This window comes from Mercenaria mercenaria, chromosome 9 (assembly GCF_021730395.1).
Source record: "Mercenaria mercenaria strain notata chromosome 9, MADL_Memer_1, whole genome shotgun sequence".
NCBI lineage: Eukaryota > Metazoa > Mollusca > Bivalvia > Venerida > Veneridae > Mercenaria > Mercenaria mercenaria.
The window spans coordinates 45,131,447-45,151,735 of NC_069369.1; the positions used below are offsets into that span (position 1 = coordinate 45,131,447).

Consider the following 20,289-nt stretch of genomic DNA (forward strand, 5'->3'; position numbering starts at 1 on the left):
CCAATGATGGAATCTATCCAGCTTTCGAAAGGAACTGAGATCTTATTGTGACTTAAGTTGTGTGTAAGTGTGGTTAAAATCAAATACAAAATGTCACTTCTATCCTGTTCACAAGATAAAAATTACCAAATTTTGGCTCTTTCAGGGGTCAATCAGGGGCCGTTAACTCCAGAACCTATGATTGGATCTGACAGATTCATCATGGAATCCAAGATTTATTGTTGTTGAAGAAATTTTGCAGGTTTGTTTCAAATCAAACCATAAATGAAGTCTCTATATGGCTGCAAAAGCCAAAATAGCAAATTTTGGTCCTTTAAGGGGCCATAACGCTGGAACCCATGATGGCAGCTGGCCAGTTTTTTTAAAGGAATCGAGATATTATGCCAATACAAGTTGTGTGCAAGTCTGATTAAAGTTGATTTCAAAATGTGGTCTCTATCATGTTCACAAGCCAAAAATAGCAGATTTTGGCCCTTTAAGGAGCCATAACTCTGGAGCCCATGATGGGATCTGGCCAGTTTTCGAAAAGAACTGAGATATTATGCCAATACAAGTTGTGTGCAAGTTTGATTAAAGTTGATTGCAAAATGTGGTCTCTATAGTGTTCACAAGCCAAAAATAGCAAATATTGGCCCTTTAACCCTTTCCCACATCGATACGTTTATCACCGTATCTATCGATTACCAAACAGAAACGTATCGACCCATGTCTATCGGTTCCCCGATAGAAACGTATTATACCGATTAACGGCCATTTGAACAGAATCGTTTTATCCCGTGTCTCATAATCAATCGCTTTATTTTCGTTCTTTTCCTAAAGAAACAAATTCCGGATGTTTACTAACGCAACATAACGGATTTCGTCATCATTATTTACGTAAAAGATCATGTGGTTACTATTTAATTTTATCGAGTACTTTGCAAAGGAAGACACCGGGGTATTTTCCTACGACGCTACGTCATGAAAAATTACTAAGAAAACTGCTTGCAACTAGCCGTTTCGCGGGACTTTCCTCCTTCTAAAAATAACAACCATTTAACATCAAGGTATTTTTAAATGTGTTAGGTCATGAAGGTCACGCGTGATACATGCAGATTTCCCCTAAACAACAATTTGTGTATACGATGGCTTGGAATTTATGGCCTTACATAACGGGAAGTGTTAATCAAAACAGAAGGACCGCGGCTTTCAAATATTTTATGACACCCCAAGAGTTAATTGCAGCGGAAGTCACCCGTGATGTACCGACGTTTGATCATCAAAATATTACGTAATATTATCTTAAAAATATTTAATTTTTAGCACAAGAATACTGTAGTCGGTGACGAGTCTCGATCTCCGTGATCTTTTTGCACTTTCAGAAATTTTACGATCCGTTATTTTTGTAGTGTTATTCAGTTTGATGGTTGTTTTTTTATATAAATACTTACCGATTCCAATTCGGAAGATAAGTCTATTAACTATAAATCAAACTTTCAAACATCAAAATGAAATTGTATATGAATTTCAATGTGAAAGTAATCCAAAACAGAATTTTATGCCTAAAAATATATATTCCCGTACTTTAACACTTTATATCTTCGAAACTCAAAGAGAAACTACAATAAATTTTGTATCATTGGAAAGAGAATTTAAATTGCTATAAACTTTATATTGACAAAAATAATGTCAAACTTACAGAAAATATTAAAATAATGACATTTTTAACATAAGTGTGTGTAATCACAAAATAATGCCAACACCTCTGTTCAGATAAGACAGTCACCTTTATCAGCCATATACCGATTATTGATTATTGATTATCACTTATCAGTGTTATGTAAAAGAGGTTACTTTGGCTTCTGTTCTGTGTGGTAAAGGGTTAAGGAGCCATAACTCTGGAACCCATGATGAGATTTGGCCAGTTTTCGAAAGGAACCGAGATATTATGCCAAAACAAGTTGTGTGTAAGTTTTATTAAAATCAATTGCAAAATGTGGTCTCTATCGTGTTCACAAGCCAAAAAAAGCAAATTTTGGCCCTTTAAGGGGCCATAACTCTGGAACCCATAATGGGATCTGGCCAGTTTTCGAAAGAAACCAGGATATTATGCCAATAAAGGCTGTGTGCAAGTTTGATTAAAATTGATTGCAAAATGTGGTCTCTATCGTGTTCACAAGAAATTGTGAATGGACGACGGACAGACGATGGACAAAATGCGATCACAAAACCTCACCCTGTCACTATGTGACAGGTGAGCTAAAAATGGTAATAAAATCGAAAATAATTATATCCATACAAGCAACCAATTTTCATCATAGTTATTGAAACACTGCTACATGGAAGTTCTGCAAAAACTTTATAAAAGGATATTTCTTCAACTTTCAATCAAAACAGTCATTAACTAGAAGATGCTTTTGTAGAAAGCACATGTCTCCCCCAATGTATAGTAGAAATAGGCAAGAATTCAATAGGTGACAGGAGCGGAAGTCAAAGAGAAACTCGGCATGTCCAATTATCCCACGAAGTTTCAACATTCTGGGCCTAGTGTTTCTCAAGTTATGGACTGGAAACGGTTTTCCATGTTCTGGCCCCTGTAACCTTGACCTCTGATCGAGTGACGCCAAAATCAATAGGGGTCATCTACTCTGCATGTCCAATCATCCTATGAAGTTTCAACATTCTGGGTCAAGTGGTTCTCAAGTTATTGATGGGAAAGAGTTTTCCATGTTCAGGCCCCTGTGACCTTGACCTTTGCTCAAGTGACCCCAAAAACAATAAGGGTCATCTACTCTGTAAGTCCTATCATTCTATGAAGTCTGAAGGTTCTGTGTCAAATGGTTCTCTATTTATTGATCGGAAACCGTTTTCGAGGTTCTGGTCCCTGTGACCTTGACCTTTGACAAAGTGACCCAAAAATCAATAGCAGTCATCTGCTCTACATATCCAATCATCCTATGAAGTTTCAACATTCTGGGTCAAGTGGTTATCAAGTTATTGATTAGAAATTGTTTTCCATGTTCAGGCCCCTGTGTCCTTGACCTTTGATCTAGTAACCTCAAACATAAAAGGAGTCATCTACTCTGTAAGCCCTATCACCCTATGAAGTTTGAATGTTCTAGGTAAAATGGTTCTCCAATTTTTGATCGAAAATGAAGTGTGACAGATGGATGGCCCCTGTGACCTTGACCTTTGACGGAGTGACCTCTAAAAACAATAGGTGTCATCTACTCTGTAAGTTCTATCACTCTATGGAATTCGAAGGTTCTAGATCAAATGGTTCTCAAGTTACTGATCGGAAATGGATTTCCATGTTCTGGCCCCTATGACCTTGACCTTTAATAGGGTGATCCCAAAATCAATAGGGACCAATCATCCTATAAAGTTTCAACATTCTGGGTCAACTGGTTCTCAAGTTATTGGTTGTAAATAGTTTTCCATGTTCAGGCCCCTGTGACAATAGGGGTCATCCATTCTGCATGTCCAATCATCCTATGAAGTTTCAACATTCCATGTTCAGGCCCCTGTGACCTTGACCTTTGATGGAGTGGCCCCAAAAACAATAGGGGTTGTCTACTCCATACGCCCTGACACCCTATGAAGTTTGAAGGTTCTAGGTCAAATGGTTCTCCAGTTATTGATAGGAAATGAAGTGTGACAAATGGGGCAGTAACAATATGTCTCCCCCAGTGGGTGTATGTCTGTGTTTGTTTATGGGGGGGGGGAGGGAGACATAATCATGTATATCTCACATCTTAACATCATGTCATTTTAAAATACATAAGAAGTCCTTGAAAAGTTTTTCTTATTTATAGTGGTCCCTTAATGGGGATGGGTGCCTCATTTAAACAAATGCAGCAGACAACCTTATCATGATGCTTGAAACCAAGTTTAACGAAGATCCAGACAGTGTTCATGAGAAGATGTTTAAAGGTATTTCTATTTTTAGCTCTAGTGACCCCTAAAAAGGGCAAAGCATCCCGTTTGAAAAAAAATTGGGAGTGGACCTTACAAGGAAGCTACAGACTAAATTTGCTTTAAATTTATCAAAGTCAAAGGCGTTAAGTCAGGTGCATAAACTAACATGCTGAATAATATTTCTACATGGTTTCATGAAACTTCACATGCTGAATAATATTTCTATAATGTTTCATAGGTCAAATTCTTTTTGAGATACATGTGACACAAACTTTCAGGCCCATTTAATGTATATTTTTAACAATGTAAGTTGACAATGTAAGACTAAGTAACCTTCCACACTACCTTGGGTTGGGGTGTGAGTCATCGACAGTGAGGGCATGAGATCCCAAACAAAACCCCAGATGTAAAGCTTTTCATGTTAAGTAACAATCTATAAAGTTTCATCGCTCTAGATCAAATTCTTTTTGAGATACTTGTGACTCAAACTTTTAGGCCCTTTTTGCATATATCAAGTCAAGGGCTATACATAACCTTGATCTGGCTGTGTGAAATCCCAATTATTCAAAACAGATTTCATAGCAACAAACATTCTGACCACATTGTATGTAAATCAGGCAGGTCATTAACCAAGTGTTTTTTTCAATGATTTGATCTACTGACCTAGTTTTTCATCCAAGTGACCAAGTTACAAATTTATCCTAGAACATTCTGACCAAATTTCATAAAGATCAAGCTGGAGTGTTAACAAGGTTTTTCTATGACATGACCCTGTGACCTAATTAAACAAGAGCCATGTCAGACATGGCTAATCCCCCCACCGGGCATATCATAATTGAAGGATGTGGTCTGCATCAGGGGTTTTAAGATGTGGAAGAAAGAATAAGTCAGTAGTGAGGTGGTTTACTGCTAAATTTTATTAAGTTTCATGAAGAGTATAGCTATGATGTTTTTCTATATGGCTACTGTAAAAAGAAGGAATGGAAAGCTAACAGGGAACAAGAGTGCCAGAATGTCACAATATATGCCCGTCAAAGCAAATTTCTTTACTCTAGCAGCTGTATTTGCAAATGGAATGTTAATTTTGTGGTTGTTCAGTAATCATTGTAAGTCTTTTGTTTTTTAAAGTCCACAAAAAAACTCCTTACTAGGTAGAGATACCTTATATATAATAAAATTAATAAAATACACCTAAAACTGGAGAGTAACATCTATGCTGTACCACAGAAAAGTGGTCTTGTTTTTTCCCTAGGGTCAATTATAAAAATGTTACAATATAAGTTATTTATAGTAACAACTAAGGGAAGTTAATCTTTAAAAAAAAAAAAAAAAAAAAAAAAAAAAAAAAAATTGCAAGTCCACACAAAAATCTTTATCAGGAAGAGACTGGTCAAAATACACCTCAAAATTGGATTTAGCATGTTTGTTGTACTACAGAAAAGTGGTCTCGCTTTTTCCCTACGACTAGTAATGAAAAAGTTACAATAAAAGCTATTTAAAGTAACAACAAAGGGAAGTAATTCTAAAGAAGGGAACTGCGCATGACACTTCGTCTCGTGATGGTGTATAATTGTGCCAAGTTACATCAAAATCCCTCCATGCATGAAGAAGAAATGCTTCGGACAAAGTCATTCTTGTATCTGACCTTTGGCCTCTAAGTGTGACCTTGACCTTAGGCCTAGTGACCTGGATCTTGCGCATGACACTCCGTCTCGTGGTGGTGAACATTTGTGCCAAGTTATATCAAAATCCCTCAATGCATGAAGAAGAAATGCTCCGGACAAGGTTTTTATTCTTGTATCCTTTGACCTCTAAGTGTGACCTTGACCTTAGACCTAGGGACCTGGTTCTTGCGTATGACACTCCGCCTCGTGGTGGTAAACATTTGTGCCAAGATATATCAAAATCCCTCCATGCATGAAGAAGATATGCTCCGGACAAATTTTTTTAAGAAAATATGATAAAGGGGAATAACTAAAAAAATAGGCAAGGTAGAGTTATTGTTCTTGCACACTGCACTTCCTCCCAATGTGTTCTATCAGTGTATGAAGTTTGAAGAAAATCCCTCCAGTACTTTTGGGGTTATGCTCCGGACAAAATGTTTTAAGAAAATATGATAAAGGGGAATAACTCAAAAAATAGGCAAGGTAGAGTTATTGTTCTTGCACATTGCACTTCCTCCCAATGTGTTCTATCAGTGTATGAAGTTTGAAGAAAATCCCTCCAGTACTTTTGGAGTAATACTCCGGACAAATTTTTTTAAGAAAATAAGATAAAGGGGAATAACTCAAAAAATAGGCAAGGTAGAGTTATTGTTCTTGCACACTGCACTTCCTCCCAATGTGTTCTATCAGTGTATGAAGTTTGAAGAAAATCCCTCAAGTACTTTTGGAGTTATGCTCCGGACAAAGATCGTTGCGGACGCACGGACGGACGGACGCAGAGCATTTCTAATATCCCCTTCACCTTTGGTGGGGGGATAAATAACTCAGATAACCTAGTTTTGAACCTAACCTAAATTTCATATAGACAAACACTCTGGCAAAGTTTAATGAAGATCAAGTAGAAAATGTGGCCTCCTGAGTGTTAACAAGGGTTTTCTATAACTTAACCTACTGATCTAATTTCAGACCTCAGGTAACCCAGTTGTAAACTTGACCGATGTGTTGTAGATACAAACATTCTGACAAAGTTTCATGATGATCAAGTAGAAAATGTGACCTCATGAGTGATAATAAGGTTTTTAAGGATTTGACCTAGTGACCTAGTTAAACCTTATGCAACCCAATTTTAAAACTTCAGCTAGATATTTCACAGAGATGTCAAACATACTGACAGTTCTTTATGAAGATCAAATAGAAAATGTCTCTACAGTCTTAATAAAGTTTTTCAATGATTTGACCTAATGCCATAGTTTTTTACACGAGGTTATCAAGTTTTGAACTTGACCTAGATTTCACAAGGACAAACATTCTGACAAGGTTATAAGAAGATCATGTAGAAATGTGGCCTCTAGCCAGTAAACAAGGTTTTTCTATGATTTGATCTAGTGACGTTGTTTAAGATCTTAGGTAACTCACTTTCAATCTTGACCTAGATTTCATCAAGTCAAAAAAATCTGAAAAAGTTTTATACAGATTAGATATAAAATGTGGCCTCTAGAGTGTCAACAAGGTTTTCTTATTAAATGACCTGATGACCTGGTTTTTGACCCCAGATGACATCTGAGATTTTATAGAGGGTAACATTCTGACTGAGTTTCATTAAGATTGGGTCAAAATTGTGACCTCTAGAGTGTTAAGTCAAACTGCTGATGAGATAAGATGCAAATTGTGCAATGGACGATGCACGACAGACATACGTAGATCACAATAGCTCACCTTTGGTACTTTGTGCTCAGGTGAGCTAAAAACCCCTATTGAATTTGACATCTGAGTGTGACCTTGATCTTTGAGCTAGAGGTCTGGGTGTTGCTCAAGACATGTCATCTCAGTGAGGAACATTTGTGCCAAGTAATACTAAAATCTCTTAATGGATGACACAGAGCTATAGACCGGACAGAAAATAACCCTACTTCCTTTAATCTCAAAGTGTGACCTTGACCTCTGATTATTGTGAATGTTTGTGCCATGTAATATTGTAATTTCTGAATCAATGGCAGAGTTCTGGGCCAGACAAGAAACAGATCATGTAAAACTTTGACCTCTAAGTGTGACCATGACCTTTAAGCTAGGGATCTGAAAGTTGTGCATGACACATTATCTTTTCATGTGGAACATTTTTGCCTTGCAGTATTAAAATATCTTGATGAATGGTTCAGTTACAGACCAGACAGGAAGAAAGCCTTGTTGACCTTTAACCTTCAAATGTGACCTTGACCTTTGACCTACGGCTCCTGGTTTTGCGCAAGACAATTTGTTTCATTATGGGAAACATTTGTGTCATATATAATCATTAAAAAGACTCTACACATAGCTAGAATATCACCATTTAACTAGAGATGCTTTTGAGAAAAGCGCATGTCTCCCACAACTGCCCCATTGAAATATGTCTAGTTTCTCTCGATGGCTTTGGTGAGTGGACCCCATTGAAAAATGTCTAGTTTCTCTCGATGGCTTTGATGAGTGGACCCAATCAGTAATTCAAGGGCCATAATTCAAAAGTGCCTGGGCGGGTTTGGCTAGTTATCGAACTTGGCCGAGGTCTTATGGTCAAACACATTTTGTTCAAGTTTGGTGAAGATCGGATGAGAAATGTTCCACTTAGAGTGCGGACAAGCTTTGTGACAGACACACACACACACAGACTGGAGTAAATCAATATGTCTCCGACACCACTGTGTGGTTGGAGACATAATAATTCTACTAAGGGAAAATACAAAAACATTCAAACAGATACGAGAACTCCTTTTAGGTTCCCGCATCCCGTGTGCTGCAGAACCCCTCTCAGGCTCCTGTACTTCCACATGCGCAACACAAAAGTGGCTCCAACTTTTTTAAGTCCAGGGTGGGCCCCAATACATCCAGCCAAACTAAAGTAACTGAGCAAACTATTTTTTCTATTTTTAGTGACAGTGACTGTTACTCCACTGAATCCAAATGCAATAATAACCTTGGTCTTTTCAATATCTCTACACAAACTAAAGTTACTGAGTGGAAATGATCAGTTTGGAAACCTAGTTAATTAAGTTAAGTTCTTACTAGGATGATCTCGTAAAATCTTCCCGCCATCTTTGGAGTCTGTCTTCTCTATAGCATCCTGAAAAAGGTTAATTTCCTGACAAACAGCACAAACTACTGAGCTCAGCAGTCAATGTAAAACCATGCTGGCCTTAGATTGCTTGCATAAGTTTCAGAGATTGCTTGAACATTTTTTGTAGAGGGTCATGCATGGAAAATATCAAAATTGGGCCAGTGTTTCCTGAAAATTTCTAAATTATCCACCATATGCATATAGGAATTACTGTATACATATATGAAAAAGTGACAACTGGAATAATTTGAACAAACCTTGTATAGAGTCACCAAAGGAACATTTCTGTCATATTCTTTAAAATAGATTTCATAGAGGCAGTCAGTCTGACCATGTTTTATATAAATCTGGCAGATCATTAACAAAGTTTTTAAATGATTTGATCTTGTGACCTAGTTTTCCACCCAACTGACCAAGTTACAAGTTTGTCCTAGATTTTTAACAAACCAAGTTCATGAAGATCAAGAAGAAAATGAGCCTCTAGAGTGTTTTCCAATGATTTAACCTAGTGACCTAGTTTTTGACCTAAGGCATTCCAGTTTCCAACTTGATATAGATATAATAGACAAACATTCTAACAAAGATTTATGATGATCATGTACAAAATATTGTCTCTAGAGAGTAAACAAGTTTTTTCCATAATTTAACCTAGTGACCTAGTTTAAGACCTCAGAAAACCAAGTTTTGAATCTGAACTAAATTTCACAGAAAACTATTCTGGCAAAGTTTTATGGAAATCAGGTAAAAATTAGACCTCCAGAGTGTTAAAGTTTTTTCTATGATTTGACCTTGTGACCTAGTTTAAGATCTCAGGTAACCCAGTTTTAAATTTGACCTATGATTCACAAAGACAAACATTTTGACAAATATTTATGATGATCAAGAGAAAATGTAGCCTCTAGACTAGTAAAATTGTTGAGGACATACAACGACAGACACAGTATGATCACAATAGCTCACCTTGAGCTCTTTGTATTCAAATGAGCCAAAATGATGAGCTGGACAATGCTTCTAAATCCAGTTGTTGATTCATAACAGATGTTGGAAGCCTTTTACTCCAATCAACTGAATGTTATCAAGGGGATGAAAACATCATATAATACTTCAAAATCAAAATTTTGGAATTTCTGTACACATTAAAAACTTAGTTGAGAGAGGTCCCTGTAACCTCACCTCCACCAGGAGGCTGAAACCTCCTCTAAAGCAACCTCCCTCATTAATGATGCTGTATGACATATGAAAAACAGCGAATCAAGCAGTAATCCTTGTGTATATTATTTTCTGTAAAGCCTTTGGCTTTCACATGTATATACAACAATGTCTTACTGACCACTGGCTACTGAAGTGCGGTTTAAAAAGTGTAAAATCACGTGACTATCCGACATATGAACAAGTAAACCCCGTTTCATATCTCATAGTCTTTCGGCACCGGTTGCTGTAGAAGTGCATCGTGACTTTTACTTAGAAAGATTTTACTTTTTCTTTTATTTTTATGCGTGTTGGTAGGTTTTTTGTCTCCTGTTATTTATTTTGATACGTTGGAGCTCAACCACGGACACTGTCCTGGTGTTATTGACTTTCTTTGGTATTATAATTATCCTTGTTGTCTGAAAAATGAGCTCAGACGGGGACGATATCCTAAGTCTCGCTGGCAAAGAAAGCGAAGAATTCTCAGGTTTCGACGAAAATGATATTCCTGATGTTCCTGAAGTTGGTGCTTCAGTGGAAGTTGAAACTGCCACTCAGCCAAAAATCAAGTCGGTAGTAAAAAAAAAACGAGTAAAAAATCGACTAATAAAGTCGCAAAAACTGGTAAAAAAGACAAAAAAGAACAAAAACTCAAAAAACATGACTGATTTAAACAATCTTACTGGTGATGATATTTCTTTGCTCAGAGAAAAATTAGGTTTGACAACTCCTGTAGTTGACCAAGATGTTAATGATTATGATTATGAACAGGATGTGCAAGTAGATATTAATCACCCTCCTAGAATGACAATTCAGGTTGATCCATCTGATTTATCGGATGGCGAATCTATTGGTATCGAGCAGAGTGTACCCTCTAGTCGTTTAAATCCGTCAGCTTTGTCAAAGTCTTTTAATAGTGCCATGTTCAGGGATGATTCAAGCGAAAAAGAAAATACAAATGACTGGACTTTGCCCAGATTTAAGACTGCTTTGAAAGGGAATCCAGTGAATGACAAATTAGCACAGGATTATGCGATGTTGATGCTTTATTGACGAAATATCAGTTTCCAGAAAATTAGAAAAAATGTGCCCCCCAATGGTGAACAATGAGATTTGGAGGGTGTTAGATAAACGTTCTAGAACTTATGACAGACTTTTCTGTGACATTCAGTGGATTAGTTCCAATTTTGAAGTTGGCTGAGGTTTTGAAACCTGTTATTTCCAGTAACAGTGAAGCTAAGGAGTTGTTATCTGACACAATAACATTAATGGGTCAAGTACAAATGAATTTTAGTTTGAGGCGTAGGTATTTGATAAGACCGAATTTGAAGCAAAAGTACAGAAATTTGTGTAACATCTCTATGCCTATTACCACTAAGCTTTTCCGTGATGATGTTGCTAAAGATATCAAAAATTGTGATACCGGCTTTTCGATTGCTAATGAGAAGTATTCTACACAGTCATTCAGACCTTACAGGGGTCGATCTGCTGGAAGATTTTCAGGAAGAAGATTTCATAGTAGAAATCACCCATATCAGGGTCAGTTTCAGACCCAGAACCGTGGAAGGGCATCTTCATCCTTTAGAGGAAGAAGAGGTAAACACACTCCCCCAAACGATTGGTAAACACTCGGGTATGTAAATTGATTTTTTTAATCTGTCTGGGAAAATTATACCAATGACCCATGTATTTTACAGACTGTTCAAGGTTATTGTATAGAATTTGATTCTTTACCTATACAAGATCAAATACCTAAACAAATTAATTTCAGTACAACAGAAAAGAGTGTTGTTGAAAGTGAAATTCAAGACCTTTTGTCAAAAGGTGCTATTATTCAGTCAAAATGAGAACCTGATCAGTATGTATAAAATATTTTGTGGTTCCTAAACCTTGTGGAAAATTTAGACCTATTATTAATTTGACACATCTCAATAAATTTGTTCATTATGAACATTTTAAACAGGAACATTTTAATGTAATTTTAGATCTTATTCAAGAATCAGATTTTTTCACTGTTGACTTGGAGAAAAAAAAAAATCCCCCCCAAAAAATTGTAAGTCCGCACAAAAATCCTTACCAGGTAGAAATAGTCAAAATACACCTCAGAATTGGATGTAACATGCAGGTTGTACTACAGAAAAGTGGTCTCGATTTTTCCCTACGACTAGTAATGAAAAAGTTAAAATACAAGCTATTTACAGTAACAACAAAGGGAAGTAATTCTAAAGAAGGGACCTGCGCATGACACTTCGTCTCATGATGGTGTACAATTGTGCCAAGTTACATCAAAATCCCTCCATGCATGAAGAAGAAATGCTTCGGACAAAGTCATTCTTGTATCTGACCTTTGGCCTCTAAGTGTGACCTTGACCTTAGACCTAAGGACCTGGTTCTTGCGCAAGACACTCCCATCTCGTGGTGGTGAACATTGGTGCCAAGTTATATCAAAATCCCTCCATGCATGAAGAAGAAATGCTCCGGACAAAGTTTTCATTCTTGTATCCTTTGACCTCTAAGTGTGACCTTGACCTTAGACCTAGGGACCTGGTTCTTGCGCATGACAGTCCGTCTCATGATGGTGAACAATTGTGCCAAGTTACATCAAAATCCCTCCATGCATGAAGAAGATATGCTCTGGACAGTCATTCTTGAATTTGACCTTTGACCTCAAAGTGAGACCTTGACCTTAGATCTAGGGACCTGGTTCTTGCGCATGACACTCCGTCTCATGATGGTGAACAACTGTGCCAAGTTTCATCAAAATCCCTCCATGCATGAAGAAGATATGCTCCGGACAAAGTCTGTGGACGCCACCCGCCCGCCCATCTGCCCGCCCGCCCGCCAGGGGCGTTCCCATAATACGTCCCGTTTTTCAAACGGGCGTATAAAAAACATGCAAATGGCCGTTGGGATGCTGATGAGATTAAAAATCCCATAAATTTTCTAGAACTTCTTGCAATTTTTTATGCCTTGAGGTCATTATAACGCAAGTATTGTAACAGTCATATTGAGATTCAGTCGGTTAATGTCTCTGCCATAGCTTAAATAAATGATATTGGAGGTATGACATCCCTTGATATGAATAGCTAAAGACATTTAGACATGGGCTTTGAGTAGGAATATTTTCATTTCTGCAATTTACATACCTGGCTCGGAAAACATTTCTACAGATTTTTATTCCAGAATTTTTTCTGACTCTACAGAATGGAGGTTGAAACCAGAAATTTTTCAACGGCTATGTCTGCAGTTTTTTAAGCCTGATGTTGATTTATTTGCTTCTAGGTTGAATAAACAACTGGACTGTTATGTTTCTTGGTTTCCAGAGCCAGGAGCTATGTACAATGATGCTTTTTCCTTCTCGTGGAAAGAACTTTGTCCATACATGTTTCCACCTTTTGCCCTAGTAGGAAAAGTAATTAATAAAATTGTACAGGATGATGTTGAGCTATTTTGGTATTTCCTTTCTGGAAATCCCAGGCGTGGTTTCCGCTTGTAATTTCTCATTTGGTCTCTTTTCCTGTTTGATTACCACGCCATCAAGACCTTATGACTTTGGTACATGACGGAACCTGTCATCCTCTATGTCGTACTGTGAGGATGGTCGCAGTTATGTTATCGGGAAAGTCTTGCAGAATCAAGGCCTTCCAGATCAGCTACAGAGATCATCATTAACTCCTGGAAGCCTGGCACAAGGAAACAATATGGTTTGGCATGGAGAAAATGGTAATTTTGTTGTCTTGAATGAAATGAAAATCCCATTCAAACGTCTGTGATTAAAATAGTGTCTTATCTTAACAGTTTGCATTCGGATAAAAAATCTTACTCTGTTTTAAATATGCACAAGGCAATGTTATTACAAAAGCTACCTCTTTTAGGCAATCACTGGTGCAGTAATTGTTCATTGATTTATGAAAGGGATTTTCTTTGTTAAACCTCCTAGACCCAAATACAACTTCATATGGGATGTGTCAGTAGTGTTAAGGTTTCTGTCAACTTTGTTTCCATTAGATAAACTTAGCTTAAAACTTTTGACTTTTAAGACAGTAGCCTTAATTGCTTTAGTGTCTGCACCTAGAGCTCAAACTTTAGTCTCCATGAATTTGAAATTTATGAAGGTTTATACAGATAAAATAGTGTTCTTCTTTAAGAATTTGTTGAAAACCGCTAAGATTGGATGTGGAAATTCCTTTTCTTTACAGTTGGATCATTTTAAGGATGAAAAATTGTGTGTGATGCATACTCTGTTGTTTTACATTAAAGCAACAAAACATTTAAGGACCTCTAAACAATTAATTGTATCATATGCCTCGTATAATCCAGTTTCTACAAGTACTATAGCAAGGTGGTCGAAACAGGTTCTTGCGCTGTCGGGTATTGATTGTACAGTGTTCTCTGCTCATTCATTCAGGTCTGCGTCGGTCTCGAAGGCTTTTAGTAATCAGTGTTCTCTTAAACGAATTCTTGAAACAGCTGACTGGAAGTCAGACAAGAATTTTAAAAAATTATATCACAGGAAAGAGATTAGTAATGAAGACATTACCTTTGCGAAAGCAGTATTTTCTAAGTAATATGACAGGTAATTTTGAACATATCTGACAATTTGATTTATTGATAATACGTTTTATATTATCAACCATACATTGACAGTTTAGGCCAGAGTTTTTTTATTTTTTGTTTTACGGGAATTTTTTAAAAATGAGCAGTAGGAGGAGGAAATAAAAATAAAAATAAAAGTAGGAAAAGTGAGGAGTCGATAAAAAAAATAACAAGAGGGCCAAGATGGCCCTAGGTCGCTCACCTAAGAAACACACCATAACAGTGTAAAACATGTATGACCTAGTGATTTCATGGAAACAAATATTCTGACCAACTTTCATAAAGATTGGACCAAAAAATTGGTCTCTTGCGATAAAACAAGCATTTTCTTAGATATGACCTAGTTTTTGACCCTAGATGACCCATGTTCAAACTCGACCTAGATTTTATCAAGGCAATCATTCTGACCAAAATTCATGAAGATCAATTGAAAAATACAGCCTCTATCACATACACAAGTTTTTTCTTTGATTTGACCAAGTGACCTAGTTTTTGACCTCAGATGACCCATATTCAAATTCGACCTAGATTTCATTAAGGCAACCATCCTGACCAAATTTCATAAAAATCAATTGAAAAAAGCAGTCTATCGCATACACAAGATTTTTCTTTAATTTGACCTAGTGACCTAGTTTTTGACCTCAGATAACCCATATTCAAACTCGACCTGGATTTCATCAAGGCCATCACTCTGACCAAATTTCATGAAGATCAATTGAAAAATACATCCTCTATTGCATACACAATGTTTTTCTTCGATTTGACCTAGTGACCTAGTTTTTGACCCCAGATGACCCATTTTCGAACTCGGCCTTGATTTTATCAAGGTAATCATTCTGGCTAAATTTTATGAAGATCAGTTAAAAAATACAGCCTCTATTGCATACACAAGGTTTTTCTTTGATTTGACCTAGTGACCTAGTTTTTGACCCCAGCTGACCCATTTTCGAACTCGGCCTAGATTTCATAAAGGTAATCATTCTGATCAAAATTCATTAAGATCAATTGAAAAATACCGCCTCTATCGCATACACAACGTTTTTCTTTGATTTGACCTAGTGACCTAGTTTTTGACCCGAGATGACCCATTTTCGAACTCGGCCTAGATTTCATCAAGGTTATCATTCTGACCAAAATTCATGAAGAATAATTGAAAAATAGAGCCTCTATCGCATACACAAGGTTTTTCTTTGATCTGACCTAGTGACCTAATTTTTGACCTGAGATGACCCATTTTCGAACTTGGCCTAGATTTCATCAAGGCAATCATTCTGACCAATACTCATGAAGATCAATTGAAAAATACAGCCTCTATTGCATACACAAGGTTTTTCTTTGATTTGACCTAGTGACCTAGTTTTTGACCCGAGATGACCCATTTTCGAACTCGGCCTAGATTTCATCAAGGATATCATTCTGACCAATATTCATGAAGATTAATTGAAAAATACAGCCTCTATCGCATACACAAGGTTTTTCTTTGATTTGACCTAGTGACCTAGTTTTTGACCCGAGATGACCCATTTTCGAACTTGGCCTAGATTTCATCAAGGTTATCATTCTGACCAACTTTCATGAAGATTAATTGAACAAGAGGACCATGATGGTCCTGAATCGCTCACCTATCCCCACATGACCCAGTGTTGAACTGAGTACGACGTCGTTATTTCTATTATTTGACACAGTGACCTAGTTTTTGAGCACATGTGACCTAGATATCATCAAGATAAAAAATTCTGACCAATTTTCATGAAGATCCATTGAAAAATATGACCTCTAGAGAGGTCACAAGGTTTTTCTATTATTTGACCTAATGACCTAGTTTTTGAAGGCACGTGACCCACTTCTGAATCTGACCTAGATATCATCAAGGTGAACATTCTGACTAATTTTCATGAAGATCCATTGAGAAATATGGCCTCTAGAGAGGTCACAAGGTTTTTCTATTTTTAGACCTACTGACCTAGTTTTTGACCGCACGTGACTCAGTTTCGAACTTGGCCTAGATATCATCAAGAGGAACATTCTGATCAATTTTCATGAAGATCCATTGAGAAACATGGCCTCTAGAGACGTCACAAGGTTTTTCTATTTTTCGACCTACTGACCTAGTTTTTGACCGCACGTAACCCAGTTTCAAACCTAACCTAGATATCATCAAGATGAACATTCTCACCAATTTTCATGAAGATCCATTGAGAAATATGGCCTCTAGAGAGGTCACAAGGTTTTTCTAGTTTTAGACCTACTGACCTAGTTGTTGACTGCACGTGACCCAGTTTCGAACTTGACCTAGATATCATCAAGGTGAACATTCTGACCAATTTTCATGAAGATCCATTAAAAAATATGGCCTCTAAAGAGATCACAAGGTTTTTCTATTTTCAGACCTACTGACCTAGTTTTTGACCCCACATGACCCAGTTTTGAACTTGACCTAGATATCATCAAGGTGAACATTCTGACCAATTTTCATGAAGATCCATTGAGAAATATGGCCTCTAGAGAGGTCACAAGGTTTTTCTATTTTTAGACCTACTGACCTAGTTTTTGACCGCACGTGACCCAGTTTCGAACTTAACCTAGATATCATCAAGGTGAACATTCTGACTAATTTTCATGAAGATCCATTGAGAAATATGGCCTCTAGAGAGGTCACAAGGTTTTTCTATTTTTAGACCTACTGACCTAGTTTTTGACCCCACGTGACCCAGTTTCGAACTTGACCTAGATATCATCAAGGTGAACATTCTGACCAATTTTCATGAAGATCTCATGAAAAATATGACCTCTAGAGAGGTCACAAGGTTTTTCTATTTTTAGACCTACTGACCTAGTTTTTGACCGCACGTGACCCAGTTTCGAACTTGACCTAGATATCATCAAGATGAACATTCTGACCAACTTTCATAAAGATCCCATGAAAAATGTGACCTCTAGAGTGGTCACAAGCAAAAGTTTACGCACGCACGCACGCACGGACGGACGACGGACGACGGACGCCACGCGATCACAAAAGCTCACCTTGTCACTTTGTGACAGGTGAGCTAAAAATACAGCCTCTATCGCATACACAAGCTAAATGTTGACAGACAGACGACAGACGACGGACGACGGACATCGAGCGATCAGAAAAAATAAAATGGAGATTTTTTCTCTTTTTTTTTTATTTTCGGAGCAATTTTTTAAAGTGGTTTGTACTCATTGTTTTACATGATATTGCATGTTATAATGTAGTTATATGTACGTAAGGCCAGAAAAGCAGTTACTTTATACAAGATAAACAAAAAGTAAATATTACTACTTTAATAGTTTGACAGTATGAGTAACAGTATTTTAATGGTTCCTAGTGAGAAACCTTCTTTTCTGGTCTTGGTCACTGAAATTCCCATTGGTCAACCAATCTGTTTTTGTGAGAAAAAATACCACCTTTTAATCAGAAATCAGGATGGTTACCTGCAAAGCGAATTTCAGTGTCTATCTGTTTTCATTTTAGAAGAGACTCCTCACACTTTACAGAGGTTTGGGACTGTCTTGTAAGAGATTGTTAGCATGACTGGCAATGCCTTACTGGCACTCTCAACTTTGTAAAATGCTTCATGTTTTAGCTTAGTAAAAATGCTAACAGTATATTTTATGCAAGTATTTGAAACAAAAATGCCCATCATTTCAACCATCAATTTATTCAAGTATTTAAACACAGCTCACAACAAAAGTTTTCTTTTGAAAGACAAGCCTCTCCTCAAAACTTTAGTTTTCTTTTGAAAGTAAAGCCTCTCAATTTTCTTGATGTTGATAGCATGAACAACATAGATGTTGGCATTTAATTATAAGCAGTAGTTGTATATATAAAATATAAACCCTGTGTACTCCCACTACAGAACTACAGTAATTAGCAGTTTTTGACGCACGAAATGTCTACGTCCCCGCGAGAGGTTTGACTTAATTGGAAGATAGATAGATAAGATAATAGCCTAATGCAAAATGCCAGTAGTTTCTTTTGTTTTTCACTTCCATTTTGGATTTTTTCGCCAAATTTTCAAACATCCGATGAAATTTTCATTTTCAACACTCAGACTACCTAGATAAGCATATTGCACACATGAAAATGACCTGTTTTGAGAAAAGATGTTTTGAATAAAGAAGTATGCGGTTTTGTACTGCGAGTAATTTGACTGCGGGTATCCAAAGAAATTTGTGTAGAAAAGAAACAATACATCAAAGAACAAACTATTCATTGTAAAAAACTTGTATGCATACTACTTCTTGCAAACAGTTTTGGGCTTGTCATATGTGTCTAGTTTGTAAAGGTCAAAAATGAGGGGCAAAATTCATTTTGGGGGCCTCTTCAAGACTTTAAACAAGAATCTTAAATGATTAATTTTATGTTGCTCACTTGTGGACAAAACAACTAGGGACGAAAGAAATCACTGAAGTCTTTACAAGTAGACGGGGGCAGCATTCCATATTTTACGACCTCCGCTTGCATTCAAGAGATGCCTCGGGAAGTTCAAATCGCTAAAATAAACAAAAACTAACAAACCCAAGTTCTAGACAAGCTTACTGTCGCTGAGTGGCTGCTTTTTAATTTCTGACATTTGCAGACCCTTACAGTTTGACCTCTCACACTATAAAACAAACTGTATGTGATAGATTAGTTCCTGAACTGCTTGTACCAGCATGTCGAGCCGGCACAAGAATGGAAGTGTGTCAATCCTTTCTAGGGCTTCCATCCTGTCTATGACTTGATCATGGATATCACCTATGAAAGAGCCGTGACCACATCTTCATCAAGTGCGAGTTTGACAAGCTCAGATCTCTCGTTTTTCTTCTCACAAGAACGAACAACAGCGTTTTTTTACCAAAATATTCAGCGAAATTTGGCCCCTTTCCCCCCTCTTGTGTGGTTTTACCCCTTCTCGATGTGTAAAAATCCCCTCCGAAAATAAAAAAAAATCGCTAATCAATTGAATCATAATCCACTATATTTTGTTAATTTCTATATTAAAACAGTAGATCTCGCATTTTGTTTACATCGACACGGGTATTAGGCCTTTATTTTTTTATTTTTTGGTTTACGAACCACCAGGATGACACATGATCGTAGGAGGAAAAAAAAATATTACAAGAGGGCCATGATGGCCCTATATCGCTCACCTGTTATCATTGCACTTGAGGACAAGAAGGCCCTCAGAAAAAATAGTCCAAAGGACAGGAACAACAAAGGGAAGAAATTTAACCAAAAAGAAAAAAAAAATTCTTACAAGGTATAGATATGTCAAAATACACCTAAAAATTGGAGGTACCATCCATGTTGTATCACAGAAAAGTGGTCTCAGTTTTTCCCTACGGCCAATGATAAAAAAGTTACTAAAAATAAGCTATTTATAGTAACGTAAAAGGGAAGTAATTAAAAAAAAAATATATTGTAAGTGAACAAAAGAAGGATCTGCCAAATAAATCTGTTGACATAAATGAAATTTCAGATCAGTATCTTCATTAGTTATGGAGATATACCCATTTTAATTTGAAATAAAGGGAGGTAATCTGACATAAAATCAGTCCATAGTTATCTACCCTGATTGTCTCAGTCCAACTAATAGCAGTAATGAAATTTCAAATAAGTCCTATAAGTACTTACTGATATAAATCCCTTTTGATTACAATCAGGGGAGGTAATCAGATATAAAATAACTCTGGAACCTACGATTGGATCTGATTTGTCATGGAATCAAAGATTTATTGTTGTTGAAGATATTTTGGAAGTTTGTATCAAATAAAACCATAAATGAAGTCTCTATATGGCTGCAAAAGCCAAAATAGCCAATTTTGGACCTTTAAGGGGCCATAACTCTG

At 36.9% G+C, this 20,289-nt stretch overlaps 1 protein-coding gene across 1 annotated transcript in view; it reads right to left on the reverse strand.

The window, feature by feature from the left end:
* The window catches only part of LOC123547006 (mushroom body large-type Kenyon cell-specific protein 1-like), an 87,727-nt gene that overhangs the window by 48,826 nt on the left and 18,612 nt on the right, over positions 1-20,289 (reverse strand). Inside the window, exon 4 of the mRNA XM_053551320.1 lies at positions 8,598-8,655. Within this exon, the coding sequence (XP_053407295.1) occupies positions 8,598-8,655 (58 nt within the window). The remainder of the gene's footprint in view (positions 1-8,597; positions 8,656-20,289) is intronic.